The sequence below is a fragment of the Amphichorda felina genome, assembly GCF_050947745.1.
Source record: "Amphichorda felina strain 45539 chromosome Unknown scaffold_6, whole genome shotgun sequence".
Taxonomy (NCBI): Eukaryota; Fungi; Ascomycota; class Sordariomycetes; order Hypocreales; family Bionectriaceae; genus Amphichorda; species Amphichorda felina.
The window spans coordinates 1453845-1479380 of NW_028145044.1; the positions used below are offsets into that span (position 1 = coordinate 1453845).

At 54.6% G+C, this 25536-nt stretch overlaps 7 protein-coding genes across 7 annotated transcripts; 5 read left to right on the forward strand and 2 right to left on the reverse strand.

Annotated features, from left to right (window-relative positions):
• Positions 1 to 301: 301 nt before the first annotated feature.
• On the forward strand, positions 302 to 1504 carry ARG3 (ornithine carbamoyltransferase; the record flags this gene model as incomplete). The annotated part of the gene is made up of 3 exons (XM_083195701.1): positions 302 to 634; positions 719 to 1406; positions 1464 to 1504. 3 exons carry the CDS (start codon positions 302 to 304, stop codon positions 1502 to 1504), a joined length of 1062 nt encoding a protein of 353 aa, XP_083048717.1.
• A 170-nt stretch (positions 1505 to 1674) lies between these two features.
• On the reverse strand, positions 1675 to 2720 carry ILV6 (acetolactate synthase regulatory subunit; the record flags this gene model as incomplete). Its single annotated transcript, XM_083195702.1, has 2 exons — positions 1675 to 1855; positions 1915 to 2720. 2 exons carry the CDS (start codon positions 2718 to 2720, stop codon positions 1675 to 1677), a joined length of 987 nt encoding a protein of 328 aa, XP_083048718.1.
• Positions 2721 to 3297: 577 nt separating this feature from the next.
• Positions 3298 to 5346, forward strand: ACO1O0_006309 (uncharacterized protein; the record flags this gene model as incomplete). The annotated part of the gene is made up of 8 exons (XM_083195703.1): positions 3298 to 3493; positions 3553 to 3812; positions 4032 to 4106; positions 4155 to 4322; positions 4371 to 4579; positions 4634 to 5008; positions 5060 to 5270; positions 5323 to 5346. 8 exons carry the CDS (start codon positions 3298 to 3300, stop codon positions 5344 to 5346), a joined length of 1518 nt encoding a protein of 505 aa, XP_083048719.1.
• Positions 5347 to 5922: 576 nt separating this feature from the next.
• ACO1O0_006310 (trafficking protein particle complex subunit 13) lies at positions 5923 to 6938 on the forward strand (the record flags this gene model as incomplete). The annotated part of the gene is made up of 2 exons (XM_083195704.1): positions 5923 to 5927; positions 6047 to 6938. 2 exons carry the CDS (start codon positions 5923 to 5925, stop codon positions 6936 to 6938), a joined length of 897 nt encoding a protein of 298 aa, XP_083048720.1.
• A 3466-nt stretch (positions 6939 to 10404) lies between these two features.
• Positions 10405 to 13974, forward strand: ACO1O0_006311 (AEX-3 domain-containing protein; the record flags this gene model as incomplete). The annotated part of the gene is made up of 3 exons (XM_083195705.1): positions 10405 to 11104; positions 11157 to 13475; positions 13529 to 13974. 3 exons carry the CDS (start codon positions 10405 to 10407, stop codon positions 13972 to 13974), a joined length of 3465 nt encoding a protein of 1154 aa, XP_083048721.1.
• Positions 13975 to 18924: 4950 nt separating this feature from the next.
• ACO1O0_006312 (uncharacterized protein) lies at positions 18925 to 20689 on the reverse strand (the record flags this gene model as incomplete). Its single annotated transcript, XM_083195706.1, has 3 exons — positions 18925 to 20219; positions 20275 to 20572; positions 20630 to 20689. 3 exons carry the CDS (start codon positions 20687 to 20689, stop codon positions 18925 to 18927), a joined length of 1653 nt encoding a protein of 550 aa, XP_083048722.1.
• A 1268-nt stretch (positions 20690 to 21957) lies between these two features.
• Positions 21958 to 23610, forward strand: ACO1O0_006313 (argininosuccinate lyase ARG4; the record flags this gene model as incomplete). Its single annotated transcript, XM_083195707.1, has 5 exons — positions 21958 to 22018; positions 22077 to 22294; positions 22348 to 22541; positions 22598 to 23081; positions 23206 to 23610. The coding sequence occupies 5 exons, from the start codon at positions 21958 to 21960 to the stop codon at positions 23608 to 23610; spliced, it is 1362 nt and encodes a 453-aa protein (XP_083048723.1).
• Positions 23611 to 25536: the final 1926 nt, after the last annotated feature.

Genomic DNA, 25536 nt, shown 5'->3' on the forward strand with positions numbered 1-25536 from the left:
AGCCCCACGGCCCCCGGAATCGCCATTCGCAGTGCCGTTATTCGTAAGGCTTCGAGCTCCACCAAATTTTGACTCAAGCCCAGGGCGGACTCAACATTTCACACTCAGCGCACGACTGCAACCAAGCCAACTTTTTTACTCCTCTAAATAACAGCGTTTTCTCGATCCTCTCCCATTCTTTGCAATTGGACCATTTTCGAATACATTTTTGTGGTTGAGCCCCCGTCATTCTATCCCGACTTTCCGCCGTTGGTGTCATAGTACTCCCTAATTGAACCCTCCCTGCCAACTCACCGCCATCATGAGGCAAGCAGCCATCCGCACAGCTCGAGGCGCCTGCAACGGCCTTCAGACCCGTGCCTACTCGCAATCCTCCTCCGCCCCCAGGCATTTCCTCTCCATCAGCGACCTTACACCCACCGAGTTCGCCTCTCTCGTCCGCAATGCTGCCGCCCACAAGAAGGCCGTCAAGGCCGGCCGGATCTCCAGCTCTCTGTCCACGGCGCTCGCCAGCCAGACCGTTGCCATGATGTTCAGCAAGCGCAGTACCCGAACCCGTGTGTCGACCGAGGCGGCTGTGACTCTTCTGGGTGGCCATCCCATGTTCCTCGGAAAGGATGATATCCAGCTCGGCGTTAGTTCTCTCAGCTCTCAGCTCTCAGCTCTCAAACCAGCTAGGGTTCACCTCCATCACTCTCATGAGCTAACCTCCGTCCAGGTCAATGAGTCGCTTTACGACACTTCCGTTGTCATTTCCTCCATGACCTCGTGCATGGTCGCCCGTGTTGGGCCTCACTCTGACGTCGCCGACCTGGCCAAGCACTCCAGCGTCCCCGTCATCAACGCCCTCTCAGATGACTTCCACCCCCTCCAGATCATCGCCGACTTCCTCACCATCCACGAGGCCTTCCCCTCATCCTCCACCTCCGCCGATGGACTCGGCCTCAATGGCCTCAAGGTCGCCTGGGTCGGCGACTCCAACAACGTCCTCTACGACCTCGCCATTGGCTGCGTCAAGATGGGCGTCGACATCGCCGTCGCCTCCCCCGCGGGCTACGGCATCCCCGAGAACATGCGCCAGCTCATCAACTCGTCGGCCGAGGGCGTCGAGTCGCCGGGCAAGCTCTTCGAGACCACCGTCCCCGAGGAGGCCATCAAGGACGCCGACATTCTCGTCACCGACACCTGGGTCTCGATGGGCCAGGAGAGCGAGAAGCAGAAGAAGATGGAGGCCTTCGCTGGCTTCCAGATCACGGACGAGCTGGCCAAGCGGGGCGGCGCCAAGGAGGGTTGGAAGTTCATGCACTGCCTGCCCCGACACCCCGAGGAGGTCGCCGATGAGGTTTTCTACAGCCCCAGGTCGCTGGTCTTCCCCGAGGCCGAGAACCGGCTGTGGGCTGCTGTTTGTAAGTTCCCAGACCGCCCTTCCACTTGCGGTGAACGTATGACTGACACGGATGTAGCTGCCCTAGAGGGATTTGTGGTGAACAAGGGTAATATTTAGATTTTGTCAGATTTGAAAAGAAGAGACCATGGCGTATTCGAAGGGGGAAGGTGTCACTATAATGCAGGAATTCTTTGGCACTTGAACGTAGACATTAATTTTTGTCAATGGAAAGATATAAAACAGGTCAACCAGATCCAGCCTCTCGCCGTACGCCAACAAACTTCCGTTTAACCAGGAGGCAGCTGGCTGACATCGACGGCCTCGTCGGCCTCCTTGGCCATGACCTCCTCATTCATGCCCTGGAGGGGCGATCTCGGGAGGGCCATAAGACCGGTGCGGGCCGACTCGAGGATACCGAACGGCGCGACAAGCTTGAGGAAGGAGTCGATCCTAGATTGCTTTGCAGAACTACAAGCGTGTTAGTCATAACCGTAGTCACGTCGGAACCTTGTAGTTAGGTGACTCACATTTCGACGATGCAGCTCGTGTTGCTAATATCGAGAACCTTGCCGCCGAACTGGTGGGCAAAATAGGTGATGGACTTGAGGTGCTCGTGCTTGTGGCGCAGAGCCTCGCTGGCGGCCAGCTTGCTGGGGTGGAAGTCGTTGGCCGTGTCGGAGAGGGTCTGATACTCCTGGCCCTCATGGGGCTGGTACTCCTCAGCCGAGGACCCGCCGGCGGTGATCTCGCGGTGGTGGTGGAGCAGCTCCTCAAAATACTCGGGGCCGAGGATGTTGATCTTGGCCAGGAGGAGCTCGCGCTGGACAAGGGCGGCGTTTGTGTAGTCGAGGACGGCCCAGACGGGGACGAGGTCCTCGAGCTGGCGGCGGGCCTGCTCGACGACGCCGTCGTGGCCCGTCAGGACAATGGTCATGCGGGACAGGTCCTCAACCTCGGTGTTGCACACGACGAGGGACTCAATGTTGAAGCCGCGGGCGGCAATGATGCCAGACAGGCGGGACAGGACACCGGGCTCGTTCTGCACGAGGCAGTTGAGGATGTGACGCTTCGGGGGCGCGACCTCCGGTGTCGGGGTCTCGTAGAGGATGTTGGAGACGGCGGACTGGGCGGACCAGGATGGAGGATTGTTGGTCTTGGGGAGAGGGGCAGAGCGGCGGCGGAGAGCCTTGTAGGCGAGGGCCGACGTCGAGCTGCTGGAAGAGCTGCTAGACGAGTTGTATCTCATGGCGCCCATAGAGTTGGAGGTAAGGGCGGTCCTGGCGCCAGCAGCCCAGCGCAGGGGCGCGGCAGCGGCAGGCCGGAGAGAGGCCATCTTGCAGATGAAAAGCGACGGGGACGAGGCAACTGTGCTCGAAGCCGAAGCAGGCAAGATGAGACTCAGAGTGAATTGACCCAGAAGAGTTGGATCAGAGAGGGCTTTGTTGTTTATAGAGCAGTGGGAGACTGACTGGGTCCTCGGGTGGGAAAGGAAAAAAGGGCCAAGGTCGGCGACAGATCGGAGCGATACAGGCGTGGAATTGGGGTCGGTGAGTGGTCCAGGCCTGTCAAGCCTTAGCCTCCTGGCTGCTAGGCCTGTTCAGAGCTTCAGTTGCCGGCGCACCCCAACTGTTAGTGACACAGGTTCAGCCAGCAGGTGTCCCACGCACTAACGCCCGCCTAATAAGGCTCCACTTGGGCGACCCTGGCTGCCCATCCATGCATCTCCAACTTTTCCACCAACGCCATCAGATTCACCCTCGCTTCACACGCAGAGTCGTGCGCTTCCCAATCGATAACCCCCCCAGGGAAGTTGGTCCGACCCGAGCTTTCTCCACACCATCGGCCGCATTTTGCACGTCTAGTCGAAGAAACATTGGCCTTCTACGCGTACACGGCGTACACAGCACAGTATGGACGACTCCGAGCGACGCACCACCAAGCGTTCGCGCTTCGATCAGACAGAGCCTGAACCTAAGAAGTCGCGCTTCGACCGACGGTCGCGTTCTCCCCGCGCACGCCGCTCAGAAACCAGGGACCGCAGCCCCCTCTCTAGGGAGGACGGCGGCGAGGCCAAGAAGCCCGTTGAGGATGCTGCCGCCGCAGCTGGTACAGACACCGTTCCCCTTTGTTTCTTCTTCGGTCCTCCTCTAACCTCTTCTTCGCAGCTGCGGCCGCCGCCCGAATCAATGCGCAGCTCCAGGCCCGCAAAGGCATTCAGCATGTAGACGTGCCCCCGATCCAGTCGTCAGCGAGTCCCCCTACCGCGAAGCCTTCGACCCCGTCCGGCACCAACCACAGCGGCTCGACGCCCGCGCCCGCGCTCGACGGCGAGATGTATGTGGCCGATGGCGACTACATCCAGGACATCGAGGTCAACGATCTGCGCAACCGCTACCTCTTGACCAAAGGCTCGACCCAGAAAATGGTAAATACTTTTTGACATCCCACTGATCTTCCCAGCTCCGCCCCCCCCCGGCTGGGGGTCCATCCATATGCAGCATCATTGTGGCGAGGATATCATGCTTACATGCACGATAGCTCGCATGCAAACCCCCTTGTCTGCTCCTGCTGACTCCCGCTTGAAATAGATCAAAGAAGAGACCGGCGCTGGTACGCATTCGCTCCCAACTCACCTGTCGTTTAGGATATCCTGTTGACTTTGCAAGATGTCACCACCCGGGGCAGCTACTATCCCAACAAGAGCCTGGCGACTGCTGTTGTGAGTATTGTCATCCCTGATAGCCGTACACGATACTGATTGTCGCAGAACCCTCCCCTTTACCTCCACATCACCAGCACCAGCAAGGTCGGCTTGGAGCAGGCCGTTGCCAAGATCCAGGAACTCATCAAACAGGACCTACCACAGCTTGTTGACGACCGTCGCCTGCGCCGTCGCGACCAGAACGACCAGGTTGAACGTGATGAGTTTGGACGGGTATGACAACTCTGTTCTCGTTGACGCAATATGCTGACCCCCTCCTAGCGCAAGTGGCGAGTAGAGAAGGTGCCCATTGACCTAGAGCCTGTCCCAGGCTTCAACCTGCGTGCCCAGGTTGTTGGCCATGGCGGCGCCTACGTGAAGCACATCCAGCAGGAGACGGGCTGCCGCGTGCAGATCAAGGGCCGCGGGTCCGGGTTCCTTGAAACCGCAACCAACAAGGAAAGTGATGAGGACATGTATCTTCACGTAACGTGCGTACTAGTACTCGTATCTCTATTGTGGATGCTTGCTGACCAAGTTCATAGTGGCCCCGATGACAAAATGATTGACAGTGCCAAGGTGCTGTGTGAGGATCTGATTGCCAATGTCAAGGAGCAGTACGAAGAGTTCAAGTCCCGCCCGCCCCGTCACCACGGTGGGCACGGTGGGCACGGTGGACATGGTGGACATGGAGGTCACAGCGGTTACGGAAGCCATGGCGGTGGCTATGGCGGCGGCGATCACTACCGCGGTTCCTCCCATGGGGGCTCCTACAACTCTGGGCGATATGGCTCCGAAGGTGCCTCGAATAGCCCGGCTCCTGGCGTCACCAATTCCCCTGCCACCGCTGACTATGCCGCTCAGTATGCCCAGTACTATGGCGGGCAGGATCCTTATGCTGCCTATGGAGGTTATGCCAAGTAAGCTGCTGCGGTCACAAACTATCTGGGACCCTAGCTAACTCTTTTCAGCTATGTTGCCCTCTACCAGCAGTACTATGGTGCGCAGGCACAGCAGGCTCCCGGACAGGCTCCCGGGCAAGCCCCGTCTGGAGCTCCCGGCCAGTCGGCCTCTCCTCCCCCTCCTCCCAGCGAGGCAGCTCCTCCGCCGCCTCCGCCAAGCGCTGCTCCCCCTCCTCCTCCACCTTCCGCATCTCCTCCGGGCACGGGCGGTTACAGCGCTGTGCGTAGAATCTTGCATTGCCTCTTGAAACGGGCCCGCTAACATCTCACAGGTCCCTCCACCTCCCGGCCTTTAAACATGGCCAAGGTGTAAAAGCGTACTAACTTTTTCCTTTTCTGTTCAAAGCTCTGGGTGTTGGGTATTGCAGGGACTGGGAAGAAGTAAAAGACTCGTAGAGGCATGGTTGGACGAAACGAGGCGCCGGCGGAATCCATTGGCCTGCCATCCATTTAGGTAGCCGTAATCATGGATCCGAATTTGAATTTGGTCCTGCATAACCTTGGGCTCCCAGTGGCATGATGTGCTGACCGCGGGAGACGTGGGATCGTGCTGACAGTAGTACGAGAACAGAGCGTCGGCCTCCCTTTTTATGAGATTGGAAGGAAGAATCCAGATGTACTACTCTAGAGACCTCTAGTTTGCTTCTTGATTTACATCCCGTATCCATATCCCCTAGCCAAGAGGAAGTTCTGAACAGGTACCGTAGGTCGAGCTCTTATCGATAAGACGGCATCACTTCACCTCCCACTTGACCTTGAAGCACGACATGAATCCAACATCAACCCCAACGCTCCAGTCTACGGCTTGTTGACCACTAGGCAGCACAGAGATGCGGTAGCCAAGATGAGCCACCAACGGTACCCGTCTCACGATGCCGTGAAGGAACCACACTCTATCTCCCTCAAAGTTCTCCGGTAAGCTACCCCATCTCCTCCATCTCCCAACGTATTGGGCCCTCCAAGAGCGCAGGCTAACGTAGATGCCGCACACGACAGCTTATCTCGCCCATCCCTCGTCACCCAGCACCCTCTTGAACCTCCACTATCACCTCCATCGATCACGAATCCCGCCCCTCTCCCCGCCTCTCTCGCCTATACCCCAGCTGGCGACACCGACACCAACCCCGCGCCCTTCCTCCTCTCCCCCGTCGTCAACCTCCCCGTGTCCTTCGGCTCCGCCTACGTCGGCGAGGCCTTCAGCTGCACCCTCTGCGCCAACAACGACCTCCCCGCCGACTCTGGCCGCATCATCCGCGATGTGCGCATCGAGGCCGAGATGAAGACCCCCGGCGCCGGGCGCTCGCAGGCGCTCGAGCTGCGCAGCGGCAGCGCCGCCCTGGGGCCCCAGGGCACCGACCTAGCCCCCGGTCAGACGCTGCAGGGCGTCGTAGCGTTCGACCTCAAGGAGGAGGGCAACCACGTGCTGGCCGTGACGGTGAGCTACTACGAGGTGTCGGAGACGAGCGGCCGCACGCGCACCTTCCGCAAGCTGTACCAGTTCATCTGCAAGTCGTCGCTGGTGGTGCGCACCAAGATGAGCCCGCTGGCGCGGGGTGCGTCGGGCCGCCGGCGGTGGGTGCTGGAGGCGCAGCTGGAGAACTGCAGCGAGGACGTGATGCAGCTGGAGAAGGTCGTCATGGACGTGGAGGAGGGCCTGCGGTACCGGGGGTGCAACTGGGAGGCGGGCCTGGGCGCGAAGCCCGTGCTGCACCCGGGTGAGGTGGAGCAGGTGTGCTTCGTGGTCGAGACGCTGGACGAGGGCGGCGCCATGAAGGCCATGCCGGACGGGAGGCTCGTCTTTGGCGTGATGGGCATAGGCTGGAGGGGCGAGATGGGCAATAGGGGCTTCCTGTCCACTGGGAAGCTGGGGACCAAGGTGCGGTCGTGATGATGGGTTGGAGGCATGCCAGAGCTGGGAGCAGGTTTGTGAAGCTCCATCTATTATATGCTATACCATGTATATTACTGCTGGCTGTGGACTCGCCAGGTACACGGGGGAGGGATGGCATTGAGAAACTGATGATTTATGATAGCAGACACGGCCGCATACCGGACCGGAACATTTATTACAAGTCCTACCAGTACGTTGTAAGTAGGCAAGAGTCAATTTGACCATGAGCGTTCTAAGCTGTTATGTTGTTGCAGTCTAATGAACGCACACTATTACACCCAAGTTGCTCCCGAACAACTTATTGTTCGCATGAGCCATCTTCAAAAGTCGAGACGCCAGCCAGCCCACAGAGCCTGGGATGGTCTCAAACCACCTTGCCGAATAATTGGGCATCAAAAAGCATTTTTGGGGTTACAGGGTCCTCAGACGCGGCACAGTCCCCAACTCGGTTCAATAAATGTTGAGATCGGTTACCGTGCGAGTCTCATACCTATTACAAGCAAGAACCCGACGGGAGACATTTCAGTTCGCTAAGAGGACGCCGAGATGATCGTGGCTGTGCAAATATGCACATGTATGTATGCAAGATCTGGTGTTTCAGGTCTTGAGTAAATACGCGCACATCTGCAGGCTGCCAGATGAAGGTTGGGAAAGCGAAGAGACGGGAATACTGACGACAACGTGGCTGATGCGAGGAACGGACGCAAAGTGCTCTTCGCTGGGAAAGGGTACGAGATATGCCACGGAGCTGAGGAGCCGCTGTTCCGTCGAGATGGTTTACAGTTCATAAGTTTGATCCCGGGGCCCTGGCATGGCCCGACAGCATCGACCTGCAGCGTGGTCAGATTCCGCATGTGTCTTTTTGCATCTTTGACAGGCCTCGCAACAAAGCCGGGGGGGCTGGAGCCTCAAACGAGCTAGGAACCGCCGTACGTTAGCCAGAACCCCATTGTACGAGGTATCCACATACGGCGAGCGGGCACTGGGGCATTCGGCTCGAGCCCAGCCCGTGCTTCTTGGCTTCTGCTGGCTTCGCAACCTCCGACCCTTTCCTGGAGAGGCGAGTGGACATCCATGCCCATGTTCGAAGCTGCAGACAGGTACATACACAGTAGGTGATGGGCGGAGGATCATATTAGTCGTAATCCTGGTACCCAGCAGCTCCAGGAGCTTCTTCACTTTTGATGATTGCATTTCGGGACTTTGAATATTAGCCTAAGACATCCCCCCAAATGTGCGCCCCAGTCGCAGACAGAGACCCTAATAATCGTCAAGCGCAACTCGCAACGCACTAATTGATGTCATGGCAATGCTTAGATGGAGGCTACTGGCACAGGGCAGAACCCATCTCCATAGCATCCCCGCCGCGCCGCATACCAGGTGGTTCCACGTCGGCCAAAAGGCGAGGAGTTATGGGGAAGATGCGAAGGCGAGATAGGATTCTAGGATTCTAGGCCGCGTGGGCGAGAGTAGCGTCCTTTGTACGACCCTGAGGGACGGCGGCCCACCAGAGTCTGAGACGCCGGAGGCAGAGAGCACCATCCGTGGTCCTGGCAAGGGTCCGCCGATCGACACCATCAGTGGAAGGACACTCAAGGCGGCGAGCTTTGGGGCGAGCTTTGGGCAAAGAGAAGGAGTCAACAGTCAACAGTCAACACTTTCCCAACCCTCCTGCAGCTTGCAGCCTGCAGCAGGGTCGCCATGCCCCGGGCAAAGGTGTCCTAGACGTGCGGTGTGCATGCGGTGCCATACAGTGCGGTCACTACGGCATGGGATGGTGTCCAGACGGCACACAGCACCAGCGTAGAGGGCCCTAGATTCCCTGATCTGGGGGTCCGTACGAAGATGAATGGAGGCAGTGGAGGTATTATTCGTGCTGGGGGAAGGCCCAGCCGCCTAGGAATCCAGGGGGGCGGGCAGAGGGTGGGCAAGATGCACGGATGTGGCACCGTTGGATTGCGCTGTTCTGTTCATCTGTTTCGTGGTTGTACGAATCCATCGGGGCTACTTCGTACGTAGGTACTCGAACTTTGGGCGTTCATTCCTCGGCCGAGGTCGTGCCTGATCGATCGCCGGTGCTCGCTTGTGGTCTAGCCTCGCCTCATGTCGCCCGCTGAAGCGTACGTGGGATCAATCGGATTGTGCCCCTGGGCGTGTCGGGCCTCGTCCCTCGACATGTTGCTGGTGTTGCTGCAAGGGCTGACTGACTGGCCATGGATGGGCGAGGCCAACCAAGTACGTAGTATACGTGGTAATTAGTATTAAACCAACCGGTGGTGTCGTGCTTGTGCCTTGCCTAGTGCATCTTTCTCCTCAGTCGCAACCCAAGAACGGTAAAGGAAGGGCAGATCCCCCTCCGCATAGTTCCTCCGTACTTCGTACAGGCTGCCAGGAACACATCTGACGGAGAAGAGGCGGTGGTTAAGCAGCAAGAGTGAGACGAGCTTGACTCCAATCACAGAGAGGGGCTCTCTCTTCCATTTTTGCCGACCTCCTTACCTTTTTTTCGCTCCTTCTGGAGCCGCCTCTTTGTCTTCCCGTGCTTCTTGCCTTGCCATTCTACGTTCCAGGTTCCTCTTGTCGTCGCTACCTTATCGTTGGCCACTGTTGCTTGCCTCGTGCTTTCCAGGTTACCATCAACCCCACTAGCACCCATGTGAAAGGAGAGCCAGGTCCTCCATCTCTTATCCCTCTCCTCCTCCCTCTTCGTCCCTGCACGTTGCTCGTCAGTTTTCTTTTCCCAGCCCGGTCGTTTCCAGGCGCAGGTGCCTTTGGAAAACTCACCTACCTACCAGTCAGGCGCTGACCGACTGCTGTCCCACTCCCCATCATTGTCGCAACCACATCCTGAGCGAGCCAAACAAGCGCGAAAATACGAACCACCCGCCTACCACTACCACAGTACTGCCTAGTACCACTAGCACTAGTAGTAATTGCCTTCACCGTGACCGGAGACATTCGAGCTGGTGAGCCGGTAAGCCACGCCCCATTCTCTCCCGTCTCCCTCCACCTCCTTCCCCATCTCGCCTCCATCCCATTATCCAATGTACCTGGTGTTACCCTTTGCGTTTGGAGGCCATTGTCCAGGTGGCAACCCCGACCGACATCCAATCCCACCAGCAATTGCGCTGTGCCTGGCGCCATCGTGCTGCTGACACGTTGTTGTGTCCTGTGCCTGAATTCCAAATGTGCTTGGCTCCTGACCAGCAGCATCCTAGAACCCTGTCTCGACCTGCCAAGCGCCGCCCACCAGTGCCACCACCCAACACCACCAGTTGCCGCAGAGCGAAGCCGACCCCTCTACGGATAGACCCCGAAAAAATATATCTTGTCGTCTCCCCCCAGAGTCCCCCGAGTCTCTGGCCAAGGTAGCAACCGGGCCCATCGACCGAGCGCCAAGAATCTCTCTTGAGTTACCACCCCCAGAGCCGAACTTCGGTTGCGGCCGGGCAATTGACATGCCATGGAGGGCACGTCGACCCCTCTGGCCGACTACTTCTGGATCGCCGGAGTAGAGTCCATCGCGTATGACGATACCCCGCAACTAGGCCAGACCAATTCCAAGGAACATCAAGTCGAGTCTACCATCGCCGAAGATGGCGAACCCGAGGAGGACGACACCGCCGCCCCCGGGCCTAACCGCTCGGCCAGCAAAGTGACCGCTCGGCATTCACGCAACAGTTCGGGCAACCGCTTTTCCAAGATCACCCTAAGCGATAAGCGCACCTCAATTAACACCATCGAGGACCTCGATAGCGGCAACACTGCAAGTAATAGGAGTAGCGCCACCATACGCCCAGGGAACAATGCTGGGAACGGTTCCAACGGGCTTACCGTCCCGGAGTTTGGTACCCCGAGCCGAGGTAGCGGGGCCAGCTTCCTGGAGGGCTTTGACTTTGACAAAGCTCTGCTCAAGTTCGCCGCCGAGAGGGAGGATTTTCTTGAGGATCTGACCTTCTCTGCCGGAGCGAAGGTCCAGTCTAGGCCACCCATGATCAACCCACGAGCCGAGCGCATCAAGGCCGATGACGGTGAGCCCAGTGGCCGGAGGAGCCCTCTGAGGAGTCTCAGGGGAAGTATAAGACGGAGGATCAGCTTCAGGGAAATGAACAGCATACGCAAGGGGCCAACCCCTGCCCGTCCAGGAGGAGCCAACAGAGCTTGTATGTCCTTATTGTCGAGTAACTTGTGGGAAACTCAGCTAACCAATCTCAGCTTCGATCCGCATGACGAGGCGACTTAGTAACTACAACTCCGTCATCCCCCCTCCAGAGCCGCTAAACACCGACCCCGATATGCACCCATTGAAGAGGCGCTTCGAACCGGTGCTGCTTGACCGATACCCCCCCAAGGATGCAACAGATGAGCTCGCTCGGAGAGGAAGGTTCCCCGACTACGTTCCAATGTTTGCCTTTCCCAACGACATCCAAATCGTATCCTCCGACGACAGACCACGGACGACATGGCACGGATTCACGATGACCTCGGATGACAACTCAAAGCTTTACGGAATCACTATTATTATTTGGACCGCCGTGAACGCCCAGATCGCCGAGGAGATTGAGAACAAGTGCGAACGATGGCGTCAAAATCATATGTCGAACGAGGAGCGGGAGCTGGCTGCGAGCCTTGGAGAGAGGCTGGCTGGGGAAAGAACACACTTGTCCCAGCTGCTCGCCAAGCTGCCAACTATTCCTTCTGGTACGTCAGCCCGCGACCGACTGGAGGATGAAATCGGTGCTGTGGAAGAGAAGATCTCTCTCATGACCGACATGCTGCGACCGTTACGACACGGAGCAGCTTCCAAGATTGAAGGCTTGACCGCCGGTGAGAGCGGTCTATGGACACCGAGAGCATATGGTATTCTGGGGAGAGACCCTGCGACCATGGGCTTCTGGAAAGAGTGGCTCAAGGCCATCGTCGTTCCAATGACTGACGGCGGCGTCTTGAGAATTCCACCCACGTCTCCCAAGGTCGGCCGGTGGCAACCCTTAGAACGATACGTGGTCAACCTTTGCTCGGAGGCTTTTAGCCCGCTAGGGTCTAAGACTCAAGTGGAGCTGAGTGTGCGTGAGTTGCGGCTCTACGCACGGAAGGAGGCGCATAACGAGGTCCCTGGTACAAGGACGATCGATTTATATGCCCTTTTCAGATGCTTGTCTCTCGAGAACGTTATGGCCCTGTTTGAATATGCCATGGCTGAGTCTCGTATCATATTCCTCTCCTCGCATACCAGCATGCTCCATCTTGCCTGCCATGCACTGGCCAGTTTGCTGTACCCCTTCAAATGGGCGAGCATATTCATCCCCGTTCTCCCTGCCAGGCTCATCTCAGCGCTCGAAGCGCCTTGTCCCTACATCGTCGGCATTGAGCGGCGTTATGAGAAGATCGAGCTACCAGAGGATGACTATGTCCTCGTGGATCTAGACAAGGATACCATTGATGCCACGTCGCAGCCTGTGCGCCTGCCACGCCAAATTCGAAGAAAGCTCCAATCCCTGTTGCAAGTTGCTGCCCCCCACAAACTCCGGTATGGCGTTGCTACTGGGCCTCCACCGTATGCTATGGAATCATTCCCCTACGATGCATTCTCGTCCGAGAATGGGTCTCTCTTCAGCCCCAAGACTGCCCCTAGCACCTTAGGCAAATGGGCTTCGCAAAGTTCAACCACGTTTGGAGTCCCCGATCCTCCGAGCGAGGTCCAGCCGCCCGTATTCAACGCCTTCGCCATTGCCCCGACAGATAGTGGCAAACTGGATCGACCTGGGACTAGCAAATCGAGCAGGACCAGTCCCAAGTCATCCGTGTCACCTGTCTCCGCCCACTTTCCGCCTATGCCGGTCACCCCTCTTTCGCGAAGCGACTCCGGATTTGCTCTTGCAGCCACGTTACGCGAGAAGAGATCCGGTCATTTCAGGGATGAAAAGGGCCGGCGTAGTTCATCGTTTGGCTTTGACCATCCACCAATGCCGCCTCCGCCGACTCACAAACCCAGTCTTCCTTTCCTGAACGGTCATCAGTCTAACATGTCCATCTCATCCATATCGGCTGAGTCGATGTCGTCTTTCGTGGGAGGAGGTTACGCGCCGTCTGCATATGCGCAGTCAACCATTGCTGCCTCGACAATCATGCCCAACATGCAAGTCCAGCCGGTTGAGAACACTGAAAGTACAGTTTGGGTCGAGGGACACTGCTTCAATTGGTGCCCCAGAGATGCATCCTCATGCACAATTTGTGCGGACAAGTCCGAAGAGGACGGAATCTATGTCTGTTCTGGGTGCAAGGTCACTTCTCATAGCAGATGCCTGGGCTTTGTCTCGATTGTCTGCCCTGAAGCTTTCCATGGGGATCGTGTCCGGGCCGCCTTTGCACGATGCCAGGCAAGCCTACTGTACACATACCGCAAGCACATGGGCCGCCCGTCCAAGCAGCAAAAGGGTAAGAACCAGCTGTTTGCCTTTGACATGGATGGTTTCATCAAAAGTCTTCCGTATGATCAGCAGGAATATGCAACCATGCTGCGGGAAACTCAAGGTTCGCTCTGACCTCACGCTACATCAGCAAGTACATGCTAACCACTTATCCAGGATTCAACGAGTTTATCCACGATCGTGAGATGAAACCAGCTACAGAACCCTCGATTAGGTTGTTTGATGAGATCATTATGGCTAAGAAGGCGCGAGGACGCCCGGGACTGGCAGCTGGCTTGTCTCGACTCTCGACGATCCGGCAGTCTCACGGTGCTTCTGCCAACGCTTCTAGTTTTGTGCCGCCCTCCCGTGCGTCCAAGATGCCCAATTACCTTGGAGACACGTCAGAACACATCTGGCGGACGGCTTCCGTACCCCTGCCGAAGGGGAGTCAACTCCCTGACAACTATCGCACCATAATTACGAGGACGCCTGCCCGCCTCGACAGATCTCTCATGCGTGAGCCCCGGGCAATCCAAGGCATTCCTCGCGAGCAGCGCGGCCGGAAGGGTTTCGCACGGAAGCAGGTTCCCAGCATGCTGGGAACAACTCCTCCCACGTGATAGCGAACCCCGTCTACCTAGAGGGATGTCGAACTTTACAGCTCATGTAAATGGTGTACGATCATCGTGTAATCTATCCACCAAAACACCAATCCACACAGAGATGGAACGACGAGCGAGATAAAACGGAAGATAGAGAGGTCTTCTGAGTGCAATGGCAGTGGCATTGGCCACGAAGGTAGGGAGACCATGTGTTAGAGCAGACCTTGGGAGGGCATTGTTGGACTATGTGTTTGCCCAACCCCATGCATGATGATGATGACAATGGGTGGGTTCTTCTATCTTTGATACAGACAGCAATGATTTGAAATGAAAGTCTTGAGCAGGCGCAGTTAGAAGCACTCTTTGGTTAGTCGCTTGTTGTTTCGTGAAGCCCAGGCATAAGGCCCATGCAGGTATCCTTTCGGTAATGAAGCACTTTCCCTCGTAGCGACTCGGTTGTTCACCACGATAGAGATCAACAAACAAAAGGCGACCACGCACCGAGCCGTTTGCATAGTAAGCATGTGCAACTGTGCATGATAGCTTAAGAGAGCATGTTTATTACATTGCCAACGGTACGTATAACATGACGAGTAGCTGCATGTGTATTCTCGGTCTTGCAACACCTCACCAACTGAATCAGCCATAGCAAATACATCGTCCCAACTACACCGGGATTAAAACAAGCCACCTTACCATTTCACGCCCGAATCCCGCTGCTTCACCGGCCTCTCTCTCCTCACAGTATTCATCTCGAGATCCTCCCAGCCAATATCTTGGAGAATTCGTGCCGTCGCAGATGCGTAACCAAGATGGCCCCTTGGCAACTCCCCCGCATGGTAGCTCTCGACACCATCTGCGCCCTGAATCTCCTGCAAACCGGCAACGCCGAATTGCGTATTAGAGAATCGGTATAGAAAGCCAAGAAGATAGTCATGCTCGGAATACACGTTGACGAGGCGACCAGATACAACACTCTTGAGGGTCAACCACACTCGACTCTCTGACGGGACAGGGGCACCCATCATGACGACCGATTCCACAAGTCCAAAGTGGCGCCTCTCTGCGAGAACCATGAGGCAGGCATAGATTGCTCGAGAAGCAAGGCCGTATCCTACCAGTGATACCGGTCGCTCTCCTTGGAACTTATGCCGCATAATGGCATCAGCCATGACCGCACCAGCCTTCTCCGCACGCACCATACCGACGCTCCAAGGGTTGTCCATGATTTTACTGATCTTCAAGAGCGACACCGGCCAGACGGATTCGATAAGACTAGAAAAAACTAGTAATTTGTCAGCAAAGTTTCTAAGCCGTTCCCGAGTAGTTAGGACCTACTGGTTGTTGCGTTGATTTCCTTTTTGGCACTGCTCCAAGCGCTACTCTTGATGACCGTCTCGAGCGAGTTCCCAAGATTCAACAGAGCAACCGGGTCCCATCGTACGACATATCCCTCTGTCTGCCGTCCCAAGCATAGCCACGGCTTCCTTATATCCTCGTCCTCGGTCATCCAGCCACCCATTGCAATCACCAGACGAAATCTGCGATCTCCCGCCGGTCGTTGGCGAGCGTCTATGTATTCGTCTTGAGACTGACCATGTATTGGCAGAAGTCCGAATTCTTGAATTTCGCGGGAAAATATCTCCATCATCTTGTTGGTTGGCTTCATCGGGTTCATCCCGAATAGGTTGCATATCACGCGACCCCCCTCTGCCATAGGTCCCAAGAGACCAGCAGCCGCCCAACTGGTCAGCCCGAAGCTGCCCTGTGGTGTTCCAATCCCTGCGGAAGCCAGAGCTGGGGCGAGATTAGTACTCCCACCCAAGCTTTGCCCCTTCCACTTGCGAGGCCCCTTTGCCTCTTCTGCCTTTTGATTCAGCAGGTCTTCATCTGACACGTCCAGAGCTGCCTTTGCCCAGGCCTTGGCGAGTCTCGCTTCCTCGGAATAATAGTGCTTAATGGGTAGGTTCAAGCAGGATGTCAAGTTCACGAGGAGTACATGTGAATTTGCCGTATACTCCGACAGTGACAGCGTGACTAGGAAGACCATATGTAGGAACAACTTTCGCTTATCCTGCGGGACCGTCCACAGAGTGTTGGGTATTGGGGGATATCTATCAGCCAGAATCAAGTCAGTGTGTTTTGAGGGGACTCGAGGAGGACCTTGAAACGAGTCAGAAGACTAGTATTTCAACGAACAAAGGTGTTGAGATATCCTTACCAGTTGCCAAAGTCAACCCTCCACGGCCGGTCTTACCGCCGCGCCCGCCCCGTCCCCGGGTCCCTCCTCGAACCAGACCACGTCCACGACCTCGGGAATTTCCCTGGGCAGCTTGTGGATCACTGACATTGATGTCACGGATTCGCTGCAAAATGGCAGCCTGCCACTTTCGAAAGAAGGTGAGAGCCTCCTTTTTCAGTTCCCCAAGTTGGGGGGCCATGGCCTCCTTTTCCTCCTTTTTGATGATGTTGTGGGCCCTCTTGTACGGAACGGGGTTCCCAGTGCCGCGCTGGAACATGCGAGAGGATGTTGGTATATTCTCTTTATTTTCGTCACGATGAAGAAGCGGCAACCACAGCCAATGATGGTGTCCCTGCTCTGTCGGCACAGGGGACACTGGTGGTGAGTCGAATATTATGCTGATATCGTTATGCATCTTCTCGGTGATGGCATTGACGAGGGTCGTCAGATCATTCTTCTCGGCCTGTGAGATACACCCAGTAAGATCAACGGGTCGGCGAGTTTGGTGGGAGTGACCCCCTCGGCTTCCGCGAGCCATGCCGTCTACTGTGGTTTTGACAATATTGGGCTTCCAAACAGCGACAGCGGCTCGTCACCGAAGGCCAGGGCGGTTTTGACCTTGTAAATCGAGCGATGGTTGTGCTCGTTTAAAAGCCGCGGAGCCTAAAGAGAGATGGGACAGAAATCAAATAGGAGTAGAGGCGAGGGTAGAAGATGGGATAGGACTCAGAAGCAGGATCGGAGCGATGACGGGAGGTCGAAGGTGAAGTTGACTGAGGCGGATTCTGAATCTTGAAGGCGCAGGTAGAAGTGGAAGTTACGCCCTAGTGAGTGATGCAATAGGCAACTTGCCTCAAACTGGTTGGGCCTACCAGCATTTAAGTAAAGGGGGAAAGTGGACTGACAGCGCCAGGTGAAGTCGTGGTGAAGGGTTCTTGAGGGGAAAAGGTGAATGGCTGTTTTGGGGAGGGGGTTCCAAGCTTCTTTCCCTGTTCAACGACGATACTTTGAGAGAGTTTGGTAGTAAGGAAGGTAGCAAGGCATCCTAAGGACGCGATTGCCTCAAATCCCTTGCTTGCTGTCGGTTGCGGCATGCCAGAACCCGTCGCCCACCGCCTTCCCGTGACACATAGGTATAAGTGGCAAGAGCAGGCTAGGCGTGATCCAAAGCTATGCAAGGCATCTCGAGAAGATCAAAATTGAAGTGGAAGCAAGCCCATTTTTAGGCCCAACGCTGGGCCGCAGTGTAGAGACACTGGATGGGGGACAGAGCAGAGCGAGAGCCGTTGTCCAACCATACCACCTAGTAACCTCACACACTTCAAGTTCCCTACCTTGCAAAATTGAGGCTCCCATGTCTTCAACTCCAAGCTCCAGGCTGCGTGCTTGGTTATTCTTCATTGGGGGTGAGAGAGTACGGAGCACAGTTTGGGGTTAGGCAGGAAAGGGGTTAACAGTTGCCCATACCACTACCTGCCTATAGGTAAGTCTAGCAGCTTGCGGAAGGCACACTATAAATCACCATCCTTCCCACTTTATGACCAGGAAAATCCCTACCTCGCTCTATTAGACCAAAGGAAGGAGACGCAGGCCAGGGGATTACCTACTTACTCATTGGGAAAACGTAAGGCGCCAAGGAGCTTTGAAGGCAAAAAGGGGGTCAGAGGGCAGCCTAAGGTGGAGTGCCACAACGATGCCGTTTGCCCTGTTTGCCTGGATGAGTCTATCGCACAAAGCGCATCCAACCTCACGCTATTCACACACACCAAGGATGCGAAGACGTGGCACATCACCACACGGCGGGCATGCTGGGGCTGTAGCACTCGAAGGGCCAAGGATAGGTGGTCTCTCACCGCCCACACGTCTGTGACATCCAACTCGAGTTTCACCGCATTAGATAGCATGGGTGGGTAGTTGTCACTGGTTTCCTTGTGCTCCTCCTTGTAGCTGACCGGTCTCGAAAATACCCGTCACTCAACGTTCGATGCCGACGCGTATGTAGATGTGAATCAGAGGCATCGTCACGACCCTCCCGAGGGACAAACGCAGAAGACTTATTTCCTTGCCAGGTAGGTATGATAAAGCCATTCATCCTGGCTTTACCCTTCATCATATTCAACCAGGTAGGCTCTATTTGGACACCTTCAAGCTCGTCCTTTAAATCAAGGCAGTCAAGTCCATCCAGGTCTCTATACTCTATACATAGTCTCTCCACGACGAGGCGACCATCTGATAATTTTTCCAGCCATCCACTTTCCTACCGAAGGAGCCAGCATTGGTTAAGACTTGGGTGCCGTGTTTCACACCCGGGGGCATCCAGCCACTCGGGTTCCAAGATTCTTGAGTGTCACACGTTGTGTAGTTGTGTAACATCAGAGCCCTTAGCCCTCCTCGTCAATTATCCACGTGCTATCCGTCGTGGTGCAGATGGACCCTTAGCCTTGTGCGTATCATTTTTAAGAAACCCTCAGCACCCAAAGATCACGAAGATGCACAACAAGCTCCCATGTTCTCATCCATGGAACCCGTTATTGATTCGTTTCCGACACTACTCGCACATGCTCCCAATGTTCCGACTAATCTATGTGGGGGAGGTCCTCCCGTTCCCATGCCAAGGGACAGTTTCAGCTTTGTTCTACGTCCCCGCTCATGTTTGCCACGTTGCGATCTATATAAACGCACATCGGAAGTCCACCCCAGCTGCAGGTTCCCGATAAAACAGGGGCTCATTCCCCCATGTCATGATATCTCAAGTGGGCCGAAAGGGCGAAGGAAGGAATTGAACGGTCGCATCGCGGACATGAGCCTGCCGCCTCCCAATCGGGATCAGAGTCTTCGCCTTCAGAGTCTGGATCCTCTCGAGTGTTTTCAAGCTCTCCCGGGGAATCCACGATCTTCCAGGGCCTCAGAGCTTCATCCTGGTTCTTGAACATACTCGCAATATCTCTGCCGACTGCAGACTTCTCCTCCCCTGCGCCCGCAACCATATTTGCGACGCAAATATTTATGAGCTGCAGATTCCACCTCGGGCCCTTTTCGCTCTGCAGACGCTGCAGAAGAGGCAGGAGCGCTTCGACCACTAGCCTCTCTGCAATGTGCTCGATATCCATATTGAGGTCAAATACAAAGGGCGGTAGAGTCCCTGACCGAGAGAAGCGGTTATAGTTCTGACTATGCATCTGGTGCCAGGACCTAATGGAAAGTCGGAGCGTCCTAGGCCGAGCAAGCCATTTTTTCTCGCCAGACAATGTTGCATTTTCGTCACTGGCAACAAGATCCAATCTCATTCTGCGAAGCAGCGAGCACGAGAGCTTGAGGAGCTCCTCTGTGATCTGGGACATTGCCCCGAGGCCCCCATATGTGTCTTCGATGCTAATCTGCATGGGGACATCTCGTTTCTCTTTCACCTCTGTGGGATCAACTCCATGGAGATGTGCCCATACTCTTGCACCAACTCCCTTCTCGGCCCCAGGCCCCCCGAGAAGAGTCTCCAAAGACGCGGAGGATATGGTAGGTGAAGACCGAAGCTGGCCGACAGTCACCGTAGAGTCGAATGAATGGGGGTCTCCCGCTATCTCAGCACCGGTCATGTGAGATTCCAGCAGCGATGCCATCTTGAACCCAATTCCTGGGATGCTCCGAAGCTTGTGGCCGTCCATGAAAGTCGTTGCATCCAGTTCATCCAGAGTAAGCAAGGTCGTCTGGTTTCGAGGCTTGTTTCTGCTGCCAACAAGCTTGCTCAAGAGTTTGCTTGTGGCTATACCGCACGTCGATGTGTACCCAAAGTCTTCCTCTAGCTTTGTGCGTAGATGCATAGCAAGGTGGGACCCAAGCAGGAGACGAACATAGCCGGGGCTGTCCAAGTCATAATCTCGATTCACACCTTCCACACACCCTGCTATTGCTGTGAGGTTGCACGTGAAGCCACTCTCGGGGTCCTTTCGGGACAAGTGGAAGAACGAGTTGGCTACGGAGCTACGGTTCAAGCAAAACAGGTTGTAGTCGACAATGTCGGTGACGTCTATCGTTGCACATTAGCGACTACCAGACCATAGCCAGGCCCAATCTTGACCTACCCATGAAGACTTCGTCGAGACCCAAGCGCTCGACTTTGCCGTTCCAAGAGTACGACTTGAAGAATCCGAACAGCGTCTTGCTGACATCGCGGAACGGGCTGAGGTCCTCGCCCTCGACCAGGACGAGGTCCGGGCACAGCGTCTTGGCCTCGGTAATGAGCATGAGCTTACCCACGCCCCGCGCGCGAGCGTTGTAGTTACATGTTGCGATAATGTTCTTTTGTTTGATGCCCAGGGGCTTAGACTTGAGTGCTGGGTTTTTGTTCTCGACGACTTGGGCGTAGAAGCAGTCGTAGTCCTAGGTGTCATGTGAGCGTTGGGAGGCTAGTTGGTTACAGGCTGAGAGAGTACATACAAATTGGAGAATGACTCGGTCATCTTTGCGTCTTGGTGCCTTTCGCGGCGGGGGATCCATGGTATCTGGGCGGTATTTCTCCCAAATAGCCGTACGGGCTCACGACGACTAGGTCATAACAAGGCGGGGATTGGCCGATAAGTTTCTTGGCTCATTAGGGGGTACATTTAGAGGTGGTCGCAGTAAGCCACTCCAAAGCGACAGAGGCCCAAGTCAGGCCATAACTATTTGGGAGGTATGGTACTGGGCAATACTTATCTGGCCAAGTGATGCCTTGATGATGCCTGTGAATGCCCAGGTGTAGTGGTGTGGGATCTAGGGTAGCTGAAGGTGCATGACTACTAACTGGTGGCCATCTTCACGTTATTCACTCTTGCCAGCAGCGATTGTTGGTACTAGGTACCTATTCACACCGTCTTCCTTCACCATATCACGCCCGTCCCAGGAGCACCGTCGCCCCTTAGCCATGTTTCTCTCACATCACAATTCACGATGATCGGCGATTATGGGAGAAAATGCGAATTTGAACCTGTTTCACAGTTTCTCCCGAGTCCCCAGCTCTAACCTCTGCCACCCCCATGGTCCACGCCCCTGTTCCAGGTGACAGTCGTCAACGCAAACAAGGTTACACATTCTAGTGGCTTCACGTTGTATGAAAATTAATTTCTCATCGATTTAAAGGTCCAGAAATACCTTCGATGGTCAAAGATAACTGCGGAGTTTAACAAGAATTTCCCCGAGAGCAGGCGGTCACAAAGCTGTCTCTAAGTGCATTATTGCACGAAACTCAAGAAACGCAACAAACCTTAAAGGAAGAGAAAACTCGTCAGACAGCTCTGTATGTACTTGAACCAGGAATGATCATAATGTTTTTTCTGCATTGGTGGGGAGGGTCGTTCTGACGGTCTTATTGTCATGCTATGGGTGCTCCAGGCACCCTTATAGCATTATAAGTAAAGTAAATAAATATACTATTAATATAGCTTTAAATAAAGCAAACTGCGTGTGTGTATTGTATTCTTCTTCTGAAATGTAAAGGTGTTCCACCTTACTACGTACCTAAGAAACAGTAGGCGGGGTCCTCACGTAGGTAACACATGATGCCGGTGTCGGCCCCACAAACTTTTCCTATGACTGGTAGTATCCGTACCCTCGACTGATCGGCCACTTAAATTCCTCAACAAACTTTTCGACCTTGATAACTCCCGCCCTTGATCTCGAACGCCAGTTGATACAATTGCGCGCCATATGCCCCATTGGTCTCCTCCATCCCATTGATTTCATCGGCGTTGAAAACGCAGCGAACGCAACGAACGCCACTCACGAACATGGCCGAGAAAAAGGCGGACGCCCCGGCAGCCGGCATGCTCTGGGGGGGCAGGTTCACAGGTTCGAATGTCTCGGGAAACAAGCTTCGGATGTAGTATACTGACCTCACGGTGCGAAGGTGCGATTGATCCTCTCATGCACAAGTACAATGCCTCCATCCGGTACGACAAGGCTCTTTACAAAGAAGATCTCCTTGGATCGATTGCTTTTGCCAGAGCCAACTCAAAGGCTGGCATCATCAGCGAAGACGAATTCCAGGCGATTGAGCGTGGTCTGCTCCAAGTGATGGAAGAATGGAAGCAGGGAACCTTCGCTATCATGCCGAACGACGAAGATGTGAGAGGCCGCTCAATTCTACTCAACCTCTCGAGGCTAATACAATGGACCAGATCCATACGGCAAACGAACGTCGCCTAGGAGAGATCATCGGCAAGGATATCGCGGGTAAGCTGCACACCGGCCGCAGCCGCAACGAGCAAGTTGTCTGTGATATGCGCATGTGGTTACGCGATCGGATCCGCGAAATCGACAGCCAACTCGTTGCATTCCTCAAGGTCATTGTCGCACGTGCCGAATCTGAAATGTCAGCCTAGCCCCATCTCTGGCCAAAAGCGAGCCCCTGCTGACTGACAACCCCAGCGACTACATCATGCCTGGATACACTCATCTCCAGCGTGCTCAGCCAGTTCGATTTTCTCAATGGCTGATGTCATATGCCGCTGCGTTCAAGCAGGATCTCGAGCGGTTGCGCCAAGTTTTCGAAAGGGTCAATCTAAGTCCCCTTGGTTGTGGCGCTTTGGCCGGCAATCCATTTCGAATCGATCGAGACATAATAGCTGAGGAGCTTGGTTTTAGCGGAATAACCTTAAACTCCATGAATACTTCGGCCGACCGCGATTTCCTAATTGACTTCCTGGTCTGGAACTCGATTTTCACCAACCACGTTAGCAGGTGGGCTGAGGATCTCATCATATATTCGACATCTGAGTTCAGTTTCGTGCGGCTGGCCGATGCCTATTGCACAGGCAGCAGCTTGATGCCAAACAAGTTCAACGGGGACTCGTTAGAGCTCCTGCGCGGCAAGTCAGGGCGTGCTTTCGGTCAAATGGCTGGTGTAATGATGGTGAGTCCTCATATTAACATCTCAGCCAGTTGCCTTGGCTTTGAGGAGTGTATCGAGAGTAGCTACTAACTTCGTTTGGAAGACTCTGAAAGGCTTGCCATCTTGCTATAATAAAGATCTCCAGGAAGGGTGGGAGCCTATGCTGGATTCGGTTCAGACTGTGTCGGATAGTCTAGGCATAGCCAATGGGGTCATTTCCACCTTGAAGGTGCGGCCAGAGCGGATGGAGGCTGCTCTGGACAAAACGATGCTAGCCACTGATGTCGCAGAGTGGTTGGTGAGGAAGGGATGTCCGTTCAGAGAGGCTCACCACATCTCTGGACGTGTTGTTGCACTGTCTGAGAAGCTGGAAGTTCCGATGGACCAGCTGACCCTTGAGCAACTGCAAGCCATTGATTCTCGGTTCACAGCAGACATTGCGGAGGCATTCGAATATGAAACGAGTGTCGAGGCGAAAACGGCTAAAGGCGGCACCAGTCGATCAAGCGTCCTGGAGCAGATCCAGGTCGTCAGGGCTATGTTGGATTAGGGGTTTGATAACCTAGCGCAGGATGCGACCGAAGCAAGGGAATCTAGGACGGACATGACGAATGGCACGCTTCATTCTATGGGAAAACATACAATTCAAGAGCAACGCTCTTGAATGAACTAAAAAGTCGTAAAAATGACACAATATCGTTAAAGAAACTCGAGGAGGAGTCGTCGATCAATAAACGTTTAGTCTTGAAGGCATCTTCGTATGAATAGTTACGTTCTTGAGAATCGGCAGTCAACACGCCAACTTGCTGCCAACAGGAATAGAATCGCAGCAGGCATCGCAACAGGCATCGCAGGGGGATATAAAAAGGTAGAGCCCAGCTGGCTCTCTGCTTTATCCCTTTCGCGGCTCCCTCTTTGCAGCTTCGTCCCTAGTACACTTGTCAATCGTAAGAAAATTCTTTAGACAGTAATTTCTATTGCGTGATGAATGCCAATGGCAGACACAGGCGAAATCGGTGGGGATTTGTCCAAGGGAACCTCTCTATCTACAGCAATGTTGGCCAAACTCTAGACACTTCCTATTCTTTCTCCTCTTGCGATATTATTTCTCCTATGGGTGTAGACTATTGACGTCGCGCACAGTTAAGCTAAGCATGGTATGATGGAATTGGTGTCTATGAAAACCACTCCTCTATGGACTCGCCGTATTGTGACCGTTGTGGTCTCTCTCTCTCTCTCTCTTTTTTTTTTTTTTTTTTTTTTTTTTTTTAATTTAAAGCTGGGGTTGTCGTCCGCGTTGGGATTGTTAGTCTTGTTGGCCTTGTTGGCCTTGGTGGCCCCCGTGGTTCTTCGGCACATTCGATCTTGTGCTCGTTTTCGTTGACGCCAGATAGTAATAGCCGCATCGGAAGCAACGCCAGTGCTCGCAGGTCTGCACGTGCTCGTCCTTCTCGTGGTAGTGTCTGCATTTCCAGCACTGGATCTTGAGTCGACCCGGATGGGCCAAAAGCAGGGGTCGTCTATTTTTACACCTGAAGTGAGATTGTTATATCGTAAGCAACGATATTTATGAAATATGGGGTTCCCCGAGCACAGGTTCCCTGACATCGTGACGATTTGATAGCCATTATGTTGTTGAACTTGTTTCATAGCTTCCCTGGCCGCCAAGTGCGTAGGAAATCCTTTCCTTTTCGAGCTCTTTTACGCAGTTAAGTTCGTATCAGTATCCGCTATGTCCTGAGGTAGCGAGTCTCTGAATAAGCTACTAGTATCCGTAACGTTAAATGCTTGTGAATGGAAAATCGGGTCGACGGGGCTTTATAGCCAGATCTGGATGATAGGGGAATCACTGATAGACCCACAAATACAAAGCTCCCGAGCTTTATTTTTCTATGCATAAATAATAACTTTGAAATTCATAAGCTATAGCTCCTACGAGAGAGAGAGAAAAGTCTGGGTTACCCGTGGTGCATCGTTTTGTCGGTGTCAGGCACTGCTTACTCAGGTAGGGTTGTGATTTTTAGTTAGGTACCTTAGTTATTGGTGCAGTCACTGCAGTACCTGTTTCATCGTTGCTCTTGTCGGGTCGGTTTATCGACTCCTCCACTTTGTTACCACCCTTACCGACTAATCCGCCTTTATCATTTACCTATTAGCGTGTCTACTGCTCCGTAGATGCTGAGCTATGGCGAAGATTGTATGAAGTTGTTAAAGCATATAGCATAGTGTAAACTCACGGTCGCGTTGGTTATCAATGCTTGGAGGCGTTTTAAGCGGCCGCTTATTAGGCGACATTACACAGTTGCTAACACCGACTACGCACTGTATGTCAGCCCTCGGGTAAGCCGCTAAGCACCTGCCCCTGACCCCCTGTCCCCAGGCGCCGGCCCAATCCCCAACCCCTACCTAAACCCGAGCTACAGGGCATAGGCCAAGGTTCTGTAGGTGGGCTCCGTTGGGCGCTTACGCTGCCCGC